This window comes from Pygoscelis adeliae, unplaced genomic scaffold (genome assembly GCF_000699105.1).
Source record: "Pygoscelis adeliae isolate BGI_AS28 unplaced genomic scaffold, ASM69910v1 Scaffold75, whole genome shotgun sequence".
Taxonomy (NCBI): Eukaryota; Metazoa; Chordata; class Aves; order Sphenisciformes; family Spheniscidae; genus Pygoscelis; species Pygoscelis adeliae.
The window spans coordinates 3,357,935-3,374,222 of record NW_008824772.1 but is presented as its reverse complement, the minus strand read 5'-3'; the positions used below and the strand labels follow the sequence as shown (position 1 = coordinate 3,374,222).

General features: G+C 42.5%; 1 protein-coding gene across 1 annotated transcript in view; it reads left to right on the top strand.

The window, feature by feature from the left end:
- HLF (hepatic leukemia factor) overlaps window positions 1-15,623 on the top strand; it is a 43,818-nt gene extending 28,195 nt beyond the window's left edge. The window contains exons 3-4 of the mRNA XM_009323797.1: window positions 9,886-10,106; window positions 13,222-15,623. Coding sequence (XP_009322072.1) covers window positions 9,886-10,106; window positions 13,222-13,437 — 437 coding nt within the window. The 3' untranslated portion in view covers window positions 13,438-15,623. The remainder of the gene's footprint in view (window positions 1-9,885; window positions 10,107-13,221) is intronic.
- The last annotated feature ends 665 nt before the right edge of the window (window positions 15,624-16,288 follow it).

Here is a 16,288-nt window from a genome sequence, read left to right as displayed (position 1 = left end):
AGAATCGGCAATCTCAGATGGCAGTCAAGTTAAGTTTTACTGATGTGTTTTGCTGAGATGCCTCCTGAAGGCATCACAATAAATGCACTACTCAATAGATGGAAGGAGGTTTGACTTTTGTGTCTTGGGGCATTTTCACTTCATTTTTTACATAGTTCAAACTCTTCCCAGGTTCCGCATAACTGTTGTATTCAGAACATGCATACGTAGTGTGTTCAGTCTCAGTTCAGGGCTGTGGACAGTTTGCAGAGGAGATCAGAAGAAGGAAAATAAGTATTAGGATTCCAGGATTTCTTCAAGAAATAGTCCATTGCCAACCTTTTTCACTGCCACTGTTTTTAAAAGATAAAAACATAAGGATTTTGGTATGTGTTGCTTTTTCTGGTCACTTTTCCCTCAGATTTTTGGCTCGCTTTGCCTTCATCTTTCTATAAAAATGTGACTGCTGTTCTTAGGTGCAGAAATCTCTGCAGGCATTAGTTTGTTTTTTGAGACTTCTCAGCATAATAGTTTCTTGCCACTTTCTGGTGCTAGATGACTCTCTCATGTTCAGAATTGAATTTATAAGACAATGTCTTGCCTAGCATTCAGTGTCGTCATTTCTTTTAATCAGACTTGCCTTTTGAAGTTCCCTGTTTTTGTCTATGTCTGATGTGCCACAAAAACCTGTATTATGCAGCAGCTGTGAAGAAGTAGTTACGGATACACGGGTAACGTCCGTATGCAACAGTCTTTTCTCCGGGAATTTTCCCTAAGCCGTGGTTACGTGTTCCCTTCCTCCTCTGACCCATTTTTCAGACTACTCGAGACTGATGCATTTGTGTACTTGTAAATGAAGATAAATGTATCAATAGAGAACAAGATACAACCACACACCCTTGGTGCTTTCTTTGTGTGTGCTCATTGGGAATAAACCTAGTATATAAAAGGAAATGAGACCTCTGCAGTTATTGGGCTGTAACAAACCACATACAAGTTTTGGGGTTTTGCTGTTTTGGGTTTTTTTTCCAAAACATGTTAGAGGGTCCTAATTTAAGTCAGAGAGAAAACAAAATGTACTAAGTCTTACTTAGAAGGTTATGGGAACAGCGTGTCCCCATTCTGGCATCTCTACTTCTTAAAATGTTATTATTTTATACAAATCATCCTGTATAAAGCATCAATTTAGTTTTGTCACATAAAGACTGTACTTTGTTTTAGTGAACAAAAAATGTAAAAAAGTAAAAATAAAAAGCTACTTCAACAGATAGTTCAGATTTGTGCGTACCGAACAGATCGAAAGAGAAGGCGAGATTTGCAAGTTGCTGTAACTCTGCCCAGTGACCCCTTTTTCTTATATTCGGAAAGCAGCTGATAGCATCTGTTGTCTGTCTCTCAGGCTTGCCATTAGCTACTGATTGGGAGTTGGAGGAAATGTACCTGTTTCACGTGGCTTTTCCATGCCATTTGAAATCTCACTTGGCTGTGTTTTGATAACACACCCAAGCAAGATGGGCTTGGGTACCAGACCTGGGTAATAGATACGTGAGTCATGGGTGGCATATGCTTTCAGGATTACACGGTGGCTTTTTGCAAGACCTGTTTACTGACTGAGAGCGTGCTTTTCTGGGTGTTCATTAGCCAAATAAATAGAACAATGTGAGAGGAACTTACTTGGTCTGGAGTCTTGCAGAGCACATTGGCAGTGGCATGAATGCATCTTGAGGACAAGCGTTGTCTTTGTTTTGAGTGGTATTCCGCGTGAAGGCATATTTAGGGATGCCATATGAGGCTGTTATCTAAAGCAGGGTCTCTATCTAAAATCCGCTGTTTGAGGATGGTTTATTAATGCTGGGTATGTAATTGTCCAAGGAAAGAAAAATGGATCTTTTTGTCTCCTTCAGAACAGGTTAACAATTCTGATGCTTCTCTGGAACCTTCCCTTTAAGAAAAGAAAGAAGAATTGTACTATTTGAGGAACCTTACTGTATGCCAATTGCCAATTAACAAAAATATACACAGATATGCCAAAGGATGTCACGAAGCTCCAATGCACCAGAGAATATCAGCATCTTGAAGTGAAACGTGCTTCTAAGCCAAGTGTAAATCAAAATGAAATACCTGTCTGAACGTTCTTCCCTACAGCTTCTCTTCAGGCCCTGTCCCCACTGAATGCCATCTTGGCCTAGCTTTGTAAGGAGAGCAGCACCCTATGAAAAATCAGAAAAGCATTTAAGAGGGCTGTGGATTTCATGCTTTTCAAGAATTTGAAAATCCCTGTGCAGTGTCCCAGGAGCAGGTTAAACCCGTCGCTTTCTGCTTGTAGCACGTCTGCAAGGGAAACGTTCAGAACAGGAACAACTACTTTCAGACCTCTTGCAGTTTGGTTGTCAGGGGCTGGTTTGGGAGGGAAGGAAAGTTTGATTTCCTCGTAGCTTTCAGAAATGGGGCCTCGCTGAGCTAAGTGCTACCTTCACGCAGGCTGAAGATGCGGTAAGGTTTTCAGAGTATGGATCTTACGGAAGAGTAGAGTCTTAAGTCCAGTAGACATAGTGGAAAATTTTTACTGGTGGTGCCTCATATTTATTTGTTTATTGCTTTTGAAGGGCAGAATGTTACTGGCACAGCAGGCATAGCATATTACATGCATGTTATGCTAACCACATGCAGGAGTTGCAAAGTCAAGCCCTCAAAAGCCTGCAAACACTCGACCGAAGGCCACATGTGCAGCTTCAGATAGCATGCCCCCGCCCCCCCCTCCTTATCTGCTTGGAGATGCAGGCTTTAATTACACTATATCCTCTTTTTTTCCCTTTTCCCTTTTTGGATGCAGAGGTCAGACCAGCTCTGGGTTGAATCAGGGCTGTATCAGGAAGGAAGCGGTTGTCTGTAGGATCTTGGATCTTGACCTCATTTACTGCAGATGTGAGAGGATGCGAGGAACGGCAGGAGGAGAGGGAAAATCTGGCAGGAAAGACAGAAGGATTTTGTCTAGAGAGACTGGATTTTGCCACGAAGTTTCAGCAGAATTGTGAGCAAGTCACTTGATTATGTGAGCTTGTCACGCTGCGTGTTTGCTTCCCTTTTTGTGAGGAGCCCAGTTTTATACCTTGGGTGGCCCTCACTTGCGTCAGTGTACAGCCCCCAACCTGCAACAGAAGTCGGTGAGAGCTGATTTGAAATGCAGACAATGCCTATAATGTTAGCTAACCTGAGAGGCTGGCTGTGTCCTTTTGATTTAAAATGTCTGTACTTCTGTCCTTCACCTGCAAAGAGGAAGTGCTGCCCCTTCGTTCATGGGGGTCTTGTGGGGAAAAAAAGTGTTTCTGTGAAGCACGCAGATGCAGTAGTCATCAGTGCTGGGGGGAACTCCTGAAAAGTTGCTGATTGTGCCTCTACAGGCACAATAATTTGTGGCAAATAATGTATGGCTCCATTTGGATAAATCAAAATGGGTGAAACAAGTGACTCCTGAATGAGGAAAGAATCTGAAAAAAGTAGTATGTGATCAAAACTTTAAAGATTGTTGCAACCATGACTGTGCTTCTTAAAACAACTCTTGCATTTAATTTTAAAAACAAATTGAAAAGACAACCTGGATTTTCTCATGTGCCACCCCTACAACAGGCACATTGGAAATGAGTAGGAATGGACCTGGCAGCACCCCACAGCGTGCTGCCGCTTGGACTGAATAGAGGATGACAACTTACTCTCGCTGTAAGGAGCTGAAGGGGGACAGGGAGCTTTGCCAGTGCACTTCACTATTTGCTGATAGCAGAGGATCTGTGGGACTCAGGAGTCTGGGGCTGCATCTGCACCATCAGCACAGGCACTCTCCTGCCCTGTTCCCTTCAACGATGCTCTTCTGAACACGTTCATCCCAGCCTTTGCCGAAGCAGCCCTCCTCTTCCAGGCACTTCTGCTCACCCCTTCGTCTCCCAGTCTCCCTTGTCCTCACCTTCCCCACCTCCTTGCCCCCTTCTCAGCTTTCAATCCCGATCACTTTCTCACCCAGCCTTAGCATGCTTGCAGTAGCTAGATTTTAAGGCGGCAAACAAAAGGGAAATGACACTGATCCAGGAGCTGCCCTCTCTTCCAGTGCACAGGCCACCAGCACAGTTCAGCGAAAAGTTTACCAGAAATTTTTAACAGGTTCAAAACAAAGTATTTTTGCTGAACCTTTTTTGGGAAACTTTAGAACCATTTTGGCAGAAACATAATCGGCGCATACAAATCCAAACAGAATGGTTGAAATCTGGCAAAGGTCTAAGGAACTGAAGACAGCATCCTCTAATGGGAAGTGTCAGACAATCTTAATAAGACTACCAGTCCTGCCTGTAATAATACTGTAGAGGCCCAGAGCGGGAGGCACACAATGCTGAGAGGGGAAATGGCAATTCTTTTATAATTAAATGCACAAGGTTTGTAAACAATGCTGATATCTTTAAAAAGTACACGTTTTAAAAACACTTTTTGTGCCAGTCTTTTAGAATGTGTTAAGAGCTGCGAATATGTTGTGGTTGCGTTGGATTAAGACCCTTTTTTCCGCAGGAAGTGTTTGTAGTCACCCCATGTTTGGCAGCATCAAGTTTGTGTAAGATAAGAAATAGAAGCATGCCTGTGCCAGGGTGGAGCACTGGTCAAAATACACTGATCTCCTGTTGCTTCGGAAGAAAATAAAGCTCCTCTAATAACTGCTTACATAAATACACCCAGGGGTGAAGTGTCGTCTTCACCCCCAGGCAGAGAGTGGTTGCTTTTGTCCTGCTATGTGAGGGCTGGAAGATCATGCAGTGTGGCTTGCCATTCCCTTTAGTGCTAGTATAGATTATGGTCTTGCTATCCATGTAAATATTTCAGTTTCTGAAAGACACTAAAATCCTAATAGTAGGGAAATTAGGTGATGCTTATAGTATTGTAACTGAGGATTTATAACCTGACAAGATACTGTCCTTAGATAAATCTTGGCCTCCAGAATATTCCTTTTACTTTACTGCCTGTGGGGATTTTTGCCTGTCTGGATTCCTGCACACTGCCTTATGTTCTGCATTGAGATAACTTTTCCTAGAGGCTGAAGGAGTTAATGCAGAAATAGATGACAGATTAGTCTGGGACAGGCTGTGATTTGGAGTAAGAGAACTATCCCAAATAGCTGGCCGGCTGCCAAGCGGATAGACGATTTGGAAAACATATCGGCAGAGCAATGGGGTTCTCTGGTGCAGCTCTGGGTGAGGATTATCTGTCAATTTAACTGCTGTACTTTATAGTCTGACTGACGTACCCAAAGTGCCTTTAGCTTATATAAAGAAAAATTATTAGCAAATACATACTTTATCTCTGGGCTGCTAATAAACCGAATAAGAAATTTCTCTTTTCTTTCCCTCCAACATATGTGTAAAAAATAGGGAAAAATATTTTGATTAGAACATTTCCACTCCCTTTTCTTTTCTTTTTCTCGTCGCTGTTCTCCAGCCAGCTGTTGAACTGATGAGAAGTGTGGAAGGGCTGTGAGAAGGGAGATTTTTCTGAAAATCAGGCACATTTCTATGGGAGTTGAATGATTCAAAATTGAGTTCCACATAATTCACCGGGGATCTCTCGCAATACAAATAAGAAGTCTGTCAAGCAGCGGTGCAGTTGAAGAGGTTATTTCCGTCTTAACTCTCCTGGGCACAGCTGGTAGGTGGGATGTTTCAAAAGGGGGAAATTAAGAGTCAGGATACGGTGATTGAGCTCCCCACGATACCAGATCAGCATTTTGTTTTTGTATGCTACTATACTGTTGAATTGTGCATTTTAATTATTGCAAGCAATTAAAAACCACTACTTTTTTTACCAGCCCTTCGCTGACCTAGATGACACAAGTGAATGGCCTCAGTCCATTTCTCTTTGAACAAGGAACCACACTGAAAATATTGCCATTACGTTGGACTTCCTCACTGGCAGTCTCTGCTGGGAGGAGGAGGACTGAAAGGGTTAGAACAGCCAACTTTTTTTCAAGTCCTTCTTTCTGGAAAATTTTTTGCTATTGCTAATATCTGCCAGAGCAACACCAAGAGCATTAGTGAAGGCAAGATGTTGGGGCAGCCGTAACTGCTGGGGTTGTCAGAACCCGCTGATTCCTTTGCCAGGAGACACCTGGAGCTGTGTCTGTCCTGGCATACTCAGTGTTGCTTGAGTGGAGCTCTACAAGTGGGAAAGTCTCCAGACAAAAGACCAGTGTTGACATAGTTGTGGTCTCTCCAGGCCATGGTTGAGACACATCACTAGGGTGGTATGAGGGGAAGTTTCCATTAACCATTGTTCCCAGCTTGCATCCACCACCACTGTGGAGTTCTGCAGCTGGATTTCCAAAAGAGCTTAATGCTCAAGAGCTCTCCTTTCAGCAACTTAAATAGAGGGGCTAAGTTCTTTCCAAAACACTTGGCAATCGTCAGCCCCCATTGAGAACAAAGCTAAGCACATTAAACAGTCCAGCCACTTCACTGTTGTGAAAATTTGGCCGCTGTTGTGAGCGCAGAGTGTTTAAATAACACAGAGACTGGCAACAAAGGCATCTGGTTCCCAATGCTGAGCAGCGAGGTGCTTTACCTTCACCCGGCCTTGGCGGCTGGTACTGTAGGCTTCCTCCTTGGCTGATTCCTTGTGCATCACAGCCTCCGACCAGCTCTTTCTCTGGATGTTGTGACAGCTGTGAAGCTTGCTGATGTGAGGATTAGTCGGCTGCTGGGCACATGACGTTCAGATTGCTGTGCTTATTTGACCTACCTCTGATTGCGAGGAATTTAGTGCATAAAAATAACACCCTGAACAAATTTGGCAGAAGGATGCACAGCTACAGTGCCGTGCACACACGGGGAGAGGAGTTTGGGGAGCAATGTAACGTGAGGCCATGTACTGTACTCCTGCAGTAATAGCAGTGCCAAGTCCAGCACAGCCCACACTGTCGTCTTGGGTTACAATGAGTTCCAGCACCACATAGACCAGTAAACTAATAAAGACAGGTTCCTGGCTTGTATTATTGGCAAAACTTGATAGAATAAATAAAAAGATACCAAGTGCCAGGAATTGCCTAATGTAAAATGCTGGACAAGGAAATACTGTTTTTTCTGCCTGGCGTTTTAGACACCCTTATTAACTCTGTTGTTCTCAGTGGAGTTCCTGATCGTTTACAGGAGCGTGATGGAGAGAACGGAGAGTCAGCCCGCATAGACTGATAGAGGTGTGCGTGCAGTGTGTGTGTAGGAATATCTTACAGGGCAATAGTCTTCAGGCTCCTAGGTGATAATGTTTAGCTGTGTGCATGATTTGTTCAGGCTTCGCATTAGTGAATAGCGTTCACCTTGAATGAGCTTCACATTGGCACCTGGGACATCTTACGTTTGCTGAAGGACTAGGTCTTTAGCAGTGAGAGCTTCTTAGTCCGGGGGAAGTGAAATGTGTGCATGTGGGAAACAAGGCAAGATCTTGATTGCTGTAGGTTCTTCTCTCAGATCACCTTGGAGATGCATCGCTCTTTGCTTTATTTTGCTGTTGCATTGGTAGGATGCAATACCTCAATTTCCCGTGTTTAAAAGGAGCATTTTTGCCCTTTATTTTTTCAGAGAGATTGTAAAATTTCTTGAGGCCAATGATTACAAAGCTCATGTAATTGTGCAATATGGCATATTATAGATAAATGGTAATATGTAAACGGATACCGTGTATCTAGAACTTCAGCAATATTTAAATACGGGCTCTTTTGTTTAGGGCAATTAGAAAGCTGGGGCAGATTTCACAATCCAGTTGACTTTTAGAAACACCCTGCATGCTCACCAGAAATATAATGAAAGTATTCAGAGCTGGTGTCTTGCTTCATTTTTATCTGTATTACAGAATTTGCGAGATTTGTACATGCGTATGTCTATATATATTTGTCTGCTCTGGTACAAGCATACTCACATCAAAGGAAGCTTTCCTGCATTTAATCCTTTAAATAAGCCTGTTTCTGCCAGCCCATATATCTGAAATGAGATTAGCCATCCATTTAAAGCAAGGCTGCAAGAATGCCTTGGTGCATTGAGCCGTTTGGGCTGGCTTTAAAACAGTCACTAGCCTGGGTTTCCCCACCACCACCTTTACAGACATCAAAATGTTCTAAACACACATGCATTAATCGCAGCTATCTCCAGGGAGAGCTGAAGTGCCTGCTTGTGAAGACCCGCCATGCAAACGAAGTCGAGCAGGCGGTATCCTTTCCCGTAGCCTTTCCCTGTAATTCCTTTTCGCTCCGCTTGCTGGAGCATGCGGGGCGTGGGCTGAGGAACACAGCCGTCCCGTCCCGTGCCGCAGGCCCTGTGGCAGTCGGGCAAGCCGCGGTTTCTGATTTTACTGATGAGGCACAGCAGGAAACGTCAAGTTTTTAGCACTGAGGTCTTGCCAGCGGTGTGCCGGGTCGGCGGGCGGAGGAGGAAGCGCTCTGCTGTTGGTACAACACGGGTAGCGGGATCCTTTCCTCTCGCTCGCTCTCCTATAGATGTATATCTAATAACTTTGATCCTCCTTTTCTCTTCTCCCAGGCCCTTACTAGCCTTTCCTGGAAGCTGATTTTATCAGTGCTGTTTTAAAATATGAGTTACAAAAGACAAGCTCTCTGTTAGCAAGCCCTGGTTTGCACAGTGCAATTTCCCCGTGCGTTTCCTGTGCAGTTCCAATATTGTTGCCGTGATCTTCTAGATTAAAATAAAAACTACATTGTCACCACTGGCCTTGGTTTGGAATTAGAAATGACACTTAATGTTTACCATTTTACACCCTAAATATTACAGATGCGGGCACAAATAAGGAAATATTATGCAGTCACAGGATGTTTGTGTAGTTATTATGAAAGCCATTGTATCTCTAAAGTCAAAGTGAATTAGCTAATAGCCAAAATTATAAAAGGATATCTGCTTCAATCAGAAGTCCTCCCTCTGAAGTCTGTGAGGCTTGTACTTCTGAGGCATGTGAAAACTTCTGAAAATTCTGCCCCCGGGGACAGTCCGTGTTTAGGCAGCTGGCTTTAGGATCCTATTTTTGGAACCTTTGGTTGAGATTTTAAATTGGATTTTTAGTGGGAATGGTGCCTGAACTCGTGCTCTGGGATCTTGAAGGCTATATCTAAGATTAAAAAAAGAAAAATGGGGGGGATATCATTCTTTTCTGGGGGTAGGCTCCTTTTTATTAGATTTTATATACCATAGAAGAGCAATGTGGCATGAGTAAGTGTTCTTTGATTTTTGCAGAGTATCTTTAAGTAGTCATTGTAGCCTTTCACGTTGCTAGTTTTCTTCACTGTCTTTTAGAGTATGACCGGTAGGATGTCGTAGAAAATAGCAGTCTCCTTAGTGGAGTGCATCGGCACAGCTTGAAAGTACATTTTCATGAGGTGGTATCCTATTGCAAGTACTGTGCGTTGTTTGATTGTAAACTAAACGTACCCTCAAAGGTGTAGATGAAGAAGTCCGTGTATGAGAAAATTGGGAAGGATTACAGTATGGTGGATAAATCGGAGCTAAATGACAGTACTTACGATTTGTTCCTGAGGATGTGATCTTAATGAAATGGCACGGGTTGGAGCAATATGTCTTCTGCCTGCAGTCTAGTGCAACTCAGTGTTGGAGTCAGTGATCTTATGTGGGCATCCAAGATTAGCAACCAGAATTAGGAACCAATTCTGAAAATAATGGCATGAGCATGTCCAGATCTGAATATGCACCCTACAAAATGGGCAATCTAATATTTAGCAAGAGTAGATACCAAGTTTACAGTGAAAGTGTAAAGAATTATTGCTTGTAAAGTGTTTGGAGATCTTCTAAAATCCATGTTCAGGAATATTATTTACATATTTTCTTCTAACATAGCTGAATTTATCCCTTACTTCTGTAGGTCAGATCCTGCCAGCAAACCGAAACACACCAAGTCCCATTGATCCTGAGACTATCCAAGTTCCTGTTGGCTACGAACCTGACCCTGCAGATCTTGCTCTTTCCAGTATTCCTGGCCAGGAGATGTTTGACCCTCGTAAGCGCAAATTCTCTGAAGAAGAGCTGAAACCACAGCCGATGATTAAGAAAGCTCGCAAAGTCTTCATTCCAGATGACCTGAAGGTAAATTGGAACTGGTGACGAGGTTGTTCGTACAGACTCTGTGACAGTTACTCTGGGATATAGGTTTGGAGCATGAATCTGTTTTCTCATGTAAGGTAAATCTGCCAATCTAAATACAACTTTGTTGTAGAATAAGACTGTTAACGGTTCTGAAAAAGACTGAGGGGAGGATGTCCCTTATCAGTTATGCAACAGTTGAAATTCATGAGATCAATATTCATTTCCTTTGTATGCCAGAAACTTCCTGCGTGACCTTGGACAAGCTTACTTTGTCCCATATTTCCCACTTATGAAACAGTCTGATCATGTTTCCTTTTCATCCATCCTCTGCCTGTCTCATCAGCACAGACTGTGAATTTTTCGAGGAAGAACCCATCTCTTCCAGGGTCCATGGAGGTCCCTGATAATGACAAAATGAAGTATATTGTGTCTTGTTTGGAAGTTGCTTTAGCGCTGTGTTTAATAATGAATGGGAACACTATAGTAAACACTGCTAATCGAGGTGAAAGAATCTAAACTAGTTGTAGGAAAACCGAACAAAATTATTCTGCCGAGAATTCTATTTTAATACAATATTTAAAAGAGATTATAATAATAATACAGTGTTTGAAAAGAAAGAGCACCCTTGTCTATGCCTCTCACTGCTTCTGAGATATGAAGAGAGCAGAACAAATTGATCAACTGATTCAGCTTATCAAAGAACTGTGAAAATTGTCATTATTTGCAAAATTCTATCCCCAGTATGCGATTTCCAAGAGGACCTTTTTTTATCAGAGGCAGTCAGTGCAGAATTTCATTCTACTGTTGCCGTTGCCCCCCAGAACACAGACTGAAAGCCTGTTGGAGTTGGTGAGAATCTCTGGCTGTGCGTGCGAAGAGACTGGGATGCCATGTGTTTACACCAGATTGATAGCATTAGGGAGAGTAGCTGACGCTATTCACTATTTTTATCTCTAAGGATAATGTTGTGCAAGTTAAAAGCACAGAAATCACAATTCCGGTAGTGTTCAGGTGACAGTTTCATTGCTGTCACTTTGCACGTAGTATCCTCAGCTTTCATTTAGAAAGGTTTATCTGCACCATGCCATTACTTACCTGGGCAAATTTTACTACCAATGATGCTCTGTTGGTGTCGCAGTGGGCTGCGAGGTCTGCCTGAAGAGAGGTGTTCGATACAGAATCGGCTGTGCGGGTGTGAGGAGACTGGAGTTTACCCCTTGGTGCCATTTGTCACTTTGTGATATCTCCTAGGTGTCCTTACTTGTCAAAGCCAACTTTTGCCAAAGATGCCCTTGGACTGCCTCATGCCAGAGGTGGAAAATATCAGTCTCTTGCATGCAGCAGTGGGGCACATAAGTTTTCAGCCTAAGACTGAACTGGAAGTTCAGGGTCTCTCGTTTCCCTGAGATAATCACAGCAGTTGCCCTTGACTCATTTCAGAGTGCTTGACCCAAGTGCTGCTTCTGCCCTGGCATGTGGAACGGCTGTTGAGTTCTGGGGGAGGGTAAGCAGATTAGACCAGTCAATCGTCTCTGGGTTGCATGTGATTTTGAAATGCCAGCCTTACCTCTTTCTGGCCTGGATTAAGAGATTTGCCATAGCGATTTGTTAAAATAAAGATGGATGAAGCCTAGGTGGCACACTAATAAATTGCTTAAAGCTGATTTTTATAGAGTGGAATGAGATGGGAAATTATAAACAAGATTTGGGTCATAGCTTTTTGCTGCATGCTTGTTTTTAAGAGGATTTTTGGGGGTCCCATCTAAGTACAGGTGAAGAGCAATTTAGAGGTATGCTGGCTCCAAATCGTCATTGCTACACACCTCGTTAAGCTAAACTAATATAAAGCAGTTGTAGAGTACTTCTAGCAGTCGTTTTGCTCTTGCAAGCAGCGGGAGAAGATGCAGAGCAGCGGTACTAGGCCTGGCACGCTTCGTGCTGAAAGACAGAGGAGGGGTGGGGTATATGTCCGTTCAGGGCAACATAAGAGCAGGTGGCTCCTGGTCCTTGTAGTGGGTGTGGAACTGTGCTACCGTGCTTGGTGAAACAAGAGGGCCACACAAGCAATGTAAGCATATAAAAAGGGAGGGATGACTCTGGGAGGGGAAGTTTTGAGCTATATGACTTGACCAGGCAATTTGAGGGTTGAATGGCTGCATCGCTCTTACTCTGCAGCGGACTGAATTTCACTTTTCGTGAGAGGTTCTGCCTACTTTGTATTTACTGAGTTGTTCGAAATTTCTGTAAGTCTAATTCAGTTTCAAAGCAATGTTGAAGCTGCCATTTCACTGAAGGCCACTTCGTTTGAAGAGTGGAAAAATCAGGTGAAATTAAGTCGTGACTTTAGAGCCATTGATGCACCAGAGGCAATCTCCTGGAGGCAAGTCTTTAGGGATAACACTTTGGGAAGTGTTAGCTTATGAAACTTCAGAGGTTAGCAGACCTATTTCTGGCCAATGCTTTTTTTCCCACAGTCAAAGCCTATTGTACTAATCTCTTTGTGGATGGTACCAAAGCAGCCATCCTTGTTGTGCCAAGGAATCCTCTTCTAGTGACTTGCTGTTCTAGGGTGCAAACAGGAACGCTTTGGGGCTCTGTAGAGAAAGCTTTGAACAGAGAAAAAGAGCTGAACCATAGACGAAATGGATGATACAAACAGAGTGAACCAGGTGTTGGCTGGCAAAGATGAGCAGGGACATACAAGAGGTAATTAGCACTGCTCCAGCAACCGGTAGAGTGTGAATCATAGCGTGCGAAGGTGGGTGTGCTAACTAGGTCAGTGTAGATGTGAGATGAATTGTACCACTGGAATACCGCTTCATTTTTCCTTGGAGGAATTCACAGTGAAGAGCAGGAGGGAGTTAGCGTAAACATTTTGACAGAAACATGGGCAAGCATCTGTGCTCCTTGGATGGATTACGCCACGTAAATCTGTAACTTTTGTCCCAGCAGTGCCTGGCACTGTTGGGGCTCGCTGGGCCAGGCAAGCAAAATGTGCTCGTGTGGAGTTAAGTCATCCCTGGGCCGGAGGCTGTGGCTAAGAGCACATCCTGGTGGCCGCTCAGTTTACTGAAATCTAATATCTCGTTTGTTTCTTTCTGTGTTTAATGAGCAGGATGACAAATACTGGGCAAGGCGTAGAAAGAACAACATGGCTGCGAAGCGATCGAGGGATGCCCGCCGGCTGAAGGAGAACCAGATCGCCATCCGCGCCTCGTTTCTGGAGAAGGAGAACTCGGCTCTCCGCCAAGAGGTGGCCGACCTACGGAAAGAGCTGGGCAAATGCAAGAACGTCCTTGCAAAGTACGAAGCTCGACACGGCCCCCTGTAAATTCCAGGAGACGACCAGGATTTGTCTCTTTTTTTCTTTTTCTTTTTTTTTTTTTTTTTTTGTTGCGGGTTGGCGTTTGAATAGATGGACAATGTGTTTCCTGTTTGATAGCACCACACCCAAACCAACCTTTCTGTCTTCAGCACTTTACCAGAAGCAGAAACAAAACTGACTTGCGTTACTTTTTTTTGTTTGCGTATGCGTGTACCTGCGTATGTGTGCACATGTGTGTTCACACGTCTGTATATGTGTGTGCGCGCGCTTGTGTGTGTGTGTGTGCATGTGCGCGCGGGTGCGTGCGCACGCATCTCAGCACTTCCCATTTTTATGAAGCCCTCTTCAAAGGGTGCCACATTTTTACCTGGACTGTTGAGAACCGCCATAGCAAGCTTTTTATTATATTTTTTCAGTGCTGCTTCAGAGTAGGGTTTTTATGTTATTGTAACCAGTTCCATCCTCCTGATTTACTTGGAAAGATCCCAGTATAAATTATAAAAAAAAAAGGAAAAAAAAAAAAAAGAAAAAAGAAAAAAAAGTAGATCTCAGTTTTTTCGAGAGTAACAAGCTATTGTTTAAGTATGTCTAATCAGAAAAGTTAACATGCTAATAAAGTGCACAAATAATAATTTAGTACTACACTGCAGAAATATTAATTTATAGATTGCTTTTGTTGTATTTTAAGTTTTGGTGATAATTGTCTTCAGATTTAAAGTGCTGTTAGACTGAGTTAGCTATACTCATTATAGATCCCATAATGGCTTCTCTGTAGCTATTAAGGTTCCTTTTCTTTCCACGGACCCCAGGTAGGTAGGAGTACTGCTGATAGACCACGGAGTGTGTATTTTGCACTGTCTGTACCTGAAGCAATAATCCTATTGTACGCTAGCGCGCATGCTGCCCGGATGTTCCTAGTGGACGTAGGATGGTTTCCCTACCCAACAGGAGTTTTGATGTCTTTAACAAAAAGTTAAAAAGTAAAAGACACGTTAACGTGAGCATGCTAATTGTACCCCTGCTGTAGGGAGCGCATGTATAAGAAGCAGGATAATTAGTTGAACGAGAACAAAATTAATAGTATCGAATCAGATCCGATGTCAAAATCAGAGGGGCTTTTCGGTTTTCAGTTGGTTATGCATTTCTTCAAGTTCCATTTTGTGACTAACAGTTAAATAAATACCTAAATTCAGTTGTTTTTTCCCATGTTCTGTAATATATTTTCTGTGGATTATATCTTGCTGTTTTAAAAATCACTTTTATTCAGTTAGAAGAAGTCACTGGTTTGCAAAGCCCATTTTTCCTAGTGATTGTCGTTTTGAGTGTGACATGAACTGATGGTTCTGAACTTTCTTGTTTTGAACTCTCTATTTGCTTTTGAACACGTATGTTCTAAGATAAAGTGGACTTCTGAAAAATGAATGTAAGAGACACTGGTGTATTTCAGAAGGGGATGGTGTTGTCACATACTGTGGTTAATCCAATCAATCTAAGTGTTTACTATAGACCAAAAGAATAGATATTATAAAATGTATAAAGTTTATACAGAATAATTATAGTATGTTCGTTTTGTACAGTATTTTTCAAGTACAAATACTGACAATGTATTTTGAAAGACATATATATAGCAAAAAGAAAAAGCTATTCCATGTTTAAAATATATAGCAAAGATATATATTCTCCATTATTGTACAGAAAGGAAATGCTTAGGGGTTTGTTGGTTGTTTTGTTTTTTTTTTTAAATCTTTAATATTTTAAGCCTACCACTGGCACACCGGCATGTTCTGTGCTTTAAATTAAATTTTTATGGAAGTAATATGGCTTTCCAGGATGTTCCATATTACTGAAAAAGAGAGACTTTGTTATTTTCCATCAGAAACACATAAAGAAACTGTTTAATAGGGACAAAGCACAACACGGATTTTAGTCAACTATTGATTGGACACTACAATATTTTGTAAAGGCAGAAAAATAATATATAACTCAAAAAAAAACTCGTAGTCATTTCTAATCTGCTGCTGCTGCTAGAATCTGTTTCCAGCTGAGTTTTTTTTTTATAAATAGCTCTGTTCATGTATACCGTTGTACGTACTGCATCTGGTTATTAACATGTGAGGAAAATATGGTGCTACATGTCTTGCTCACAGTTTTCTAAGTGTTTTGACATTATTTTCAAATAAAAAGGTTGTTCATTCCATTAAATCATTATTCATGCTTCAGGAGATTGTTACAAAGGACTCAACATCTTGTGCAGCATTAAAAATATCCTCGCATCAGTGGCATCTTTCCAGTATTTTTCCTCAAACATACACCCAACTTGTCAGCGTCCCTTAACGTGCAGTACTTGCCTGTGGACCATTTATTCAGCAAATTGAATTTCCATGTGCTGCAGCAAAGTCTAAAGCGTAGCAAGCGATTTTCTAAAGGTCAGTATAAGCACTGGATGCATGGGTAGAGAAATGAGACTGGCAGCGTTTGGCACAAGTCAGTGTATCTGCTATAGCCACTATGAAATAAACTTTATTTTTTTCCTTTGGAAGAAGCGTGACCGTGGCAGGGCTCGGCCAGCCGCTGCTGTGGATACGCTTTTAGCAGCAACATAGCAAATTGCAACAGCTAATTGCCCTCACGATGATTATTCTTGGGGTGACACCTGAACAGCAGGAACGGTGTGTATGAGATCGCCTGGTACATACCTTCCTAGGGCCATCGGTGGGTTGCATTGTGACCACAAAACCTTCTTTAACACACAAAAGGCAGCTTGGAAAAAAATTGCAGGTAATTCTTTTGTTTCTCTTGGGCAGGGAAGGGGTGGGAGGCGGTAGTTTTTGTAGGCTGGCTGTCACAGAGTTATTGT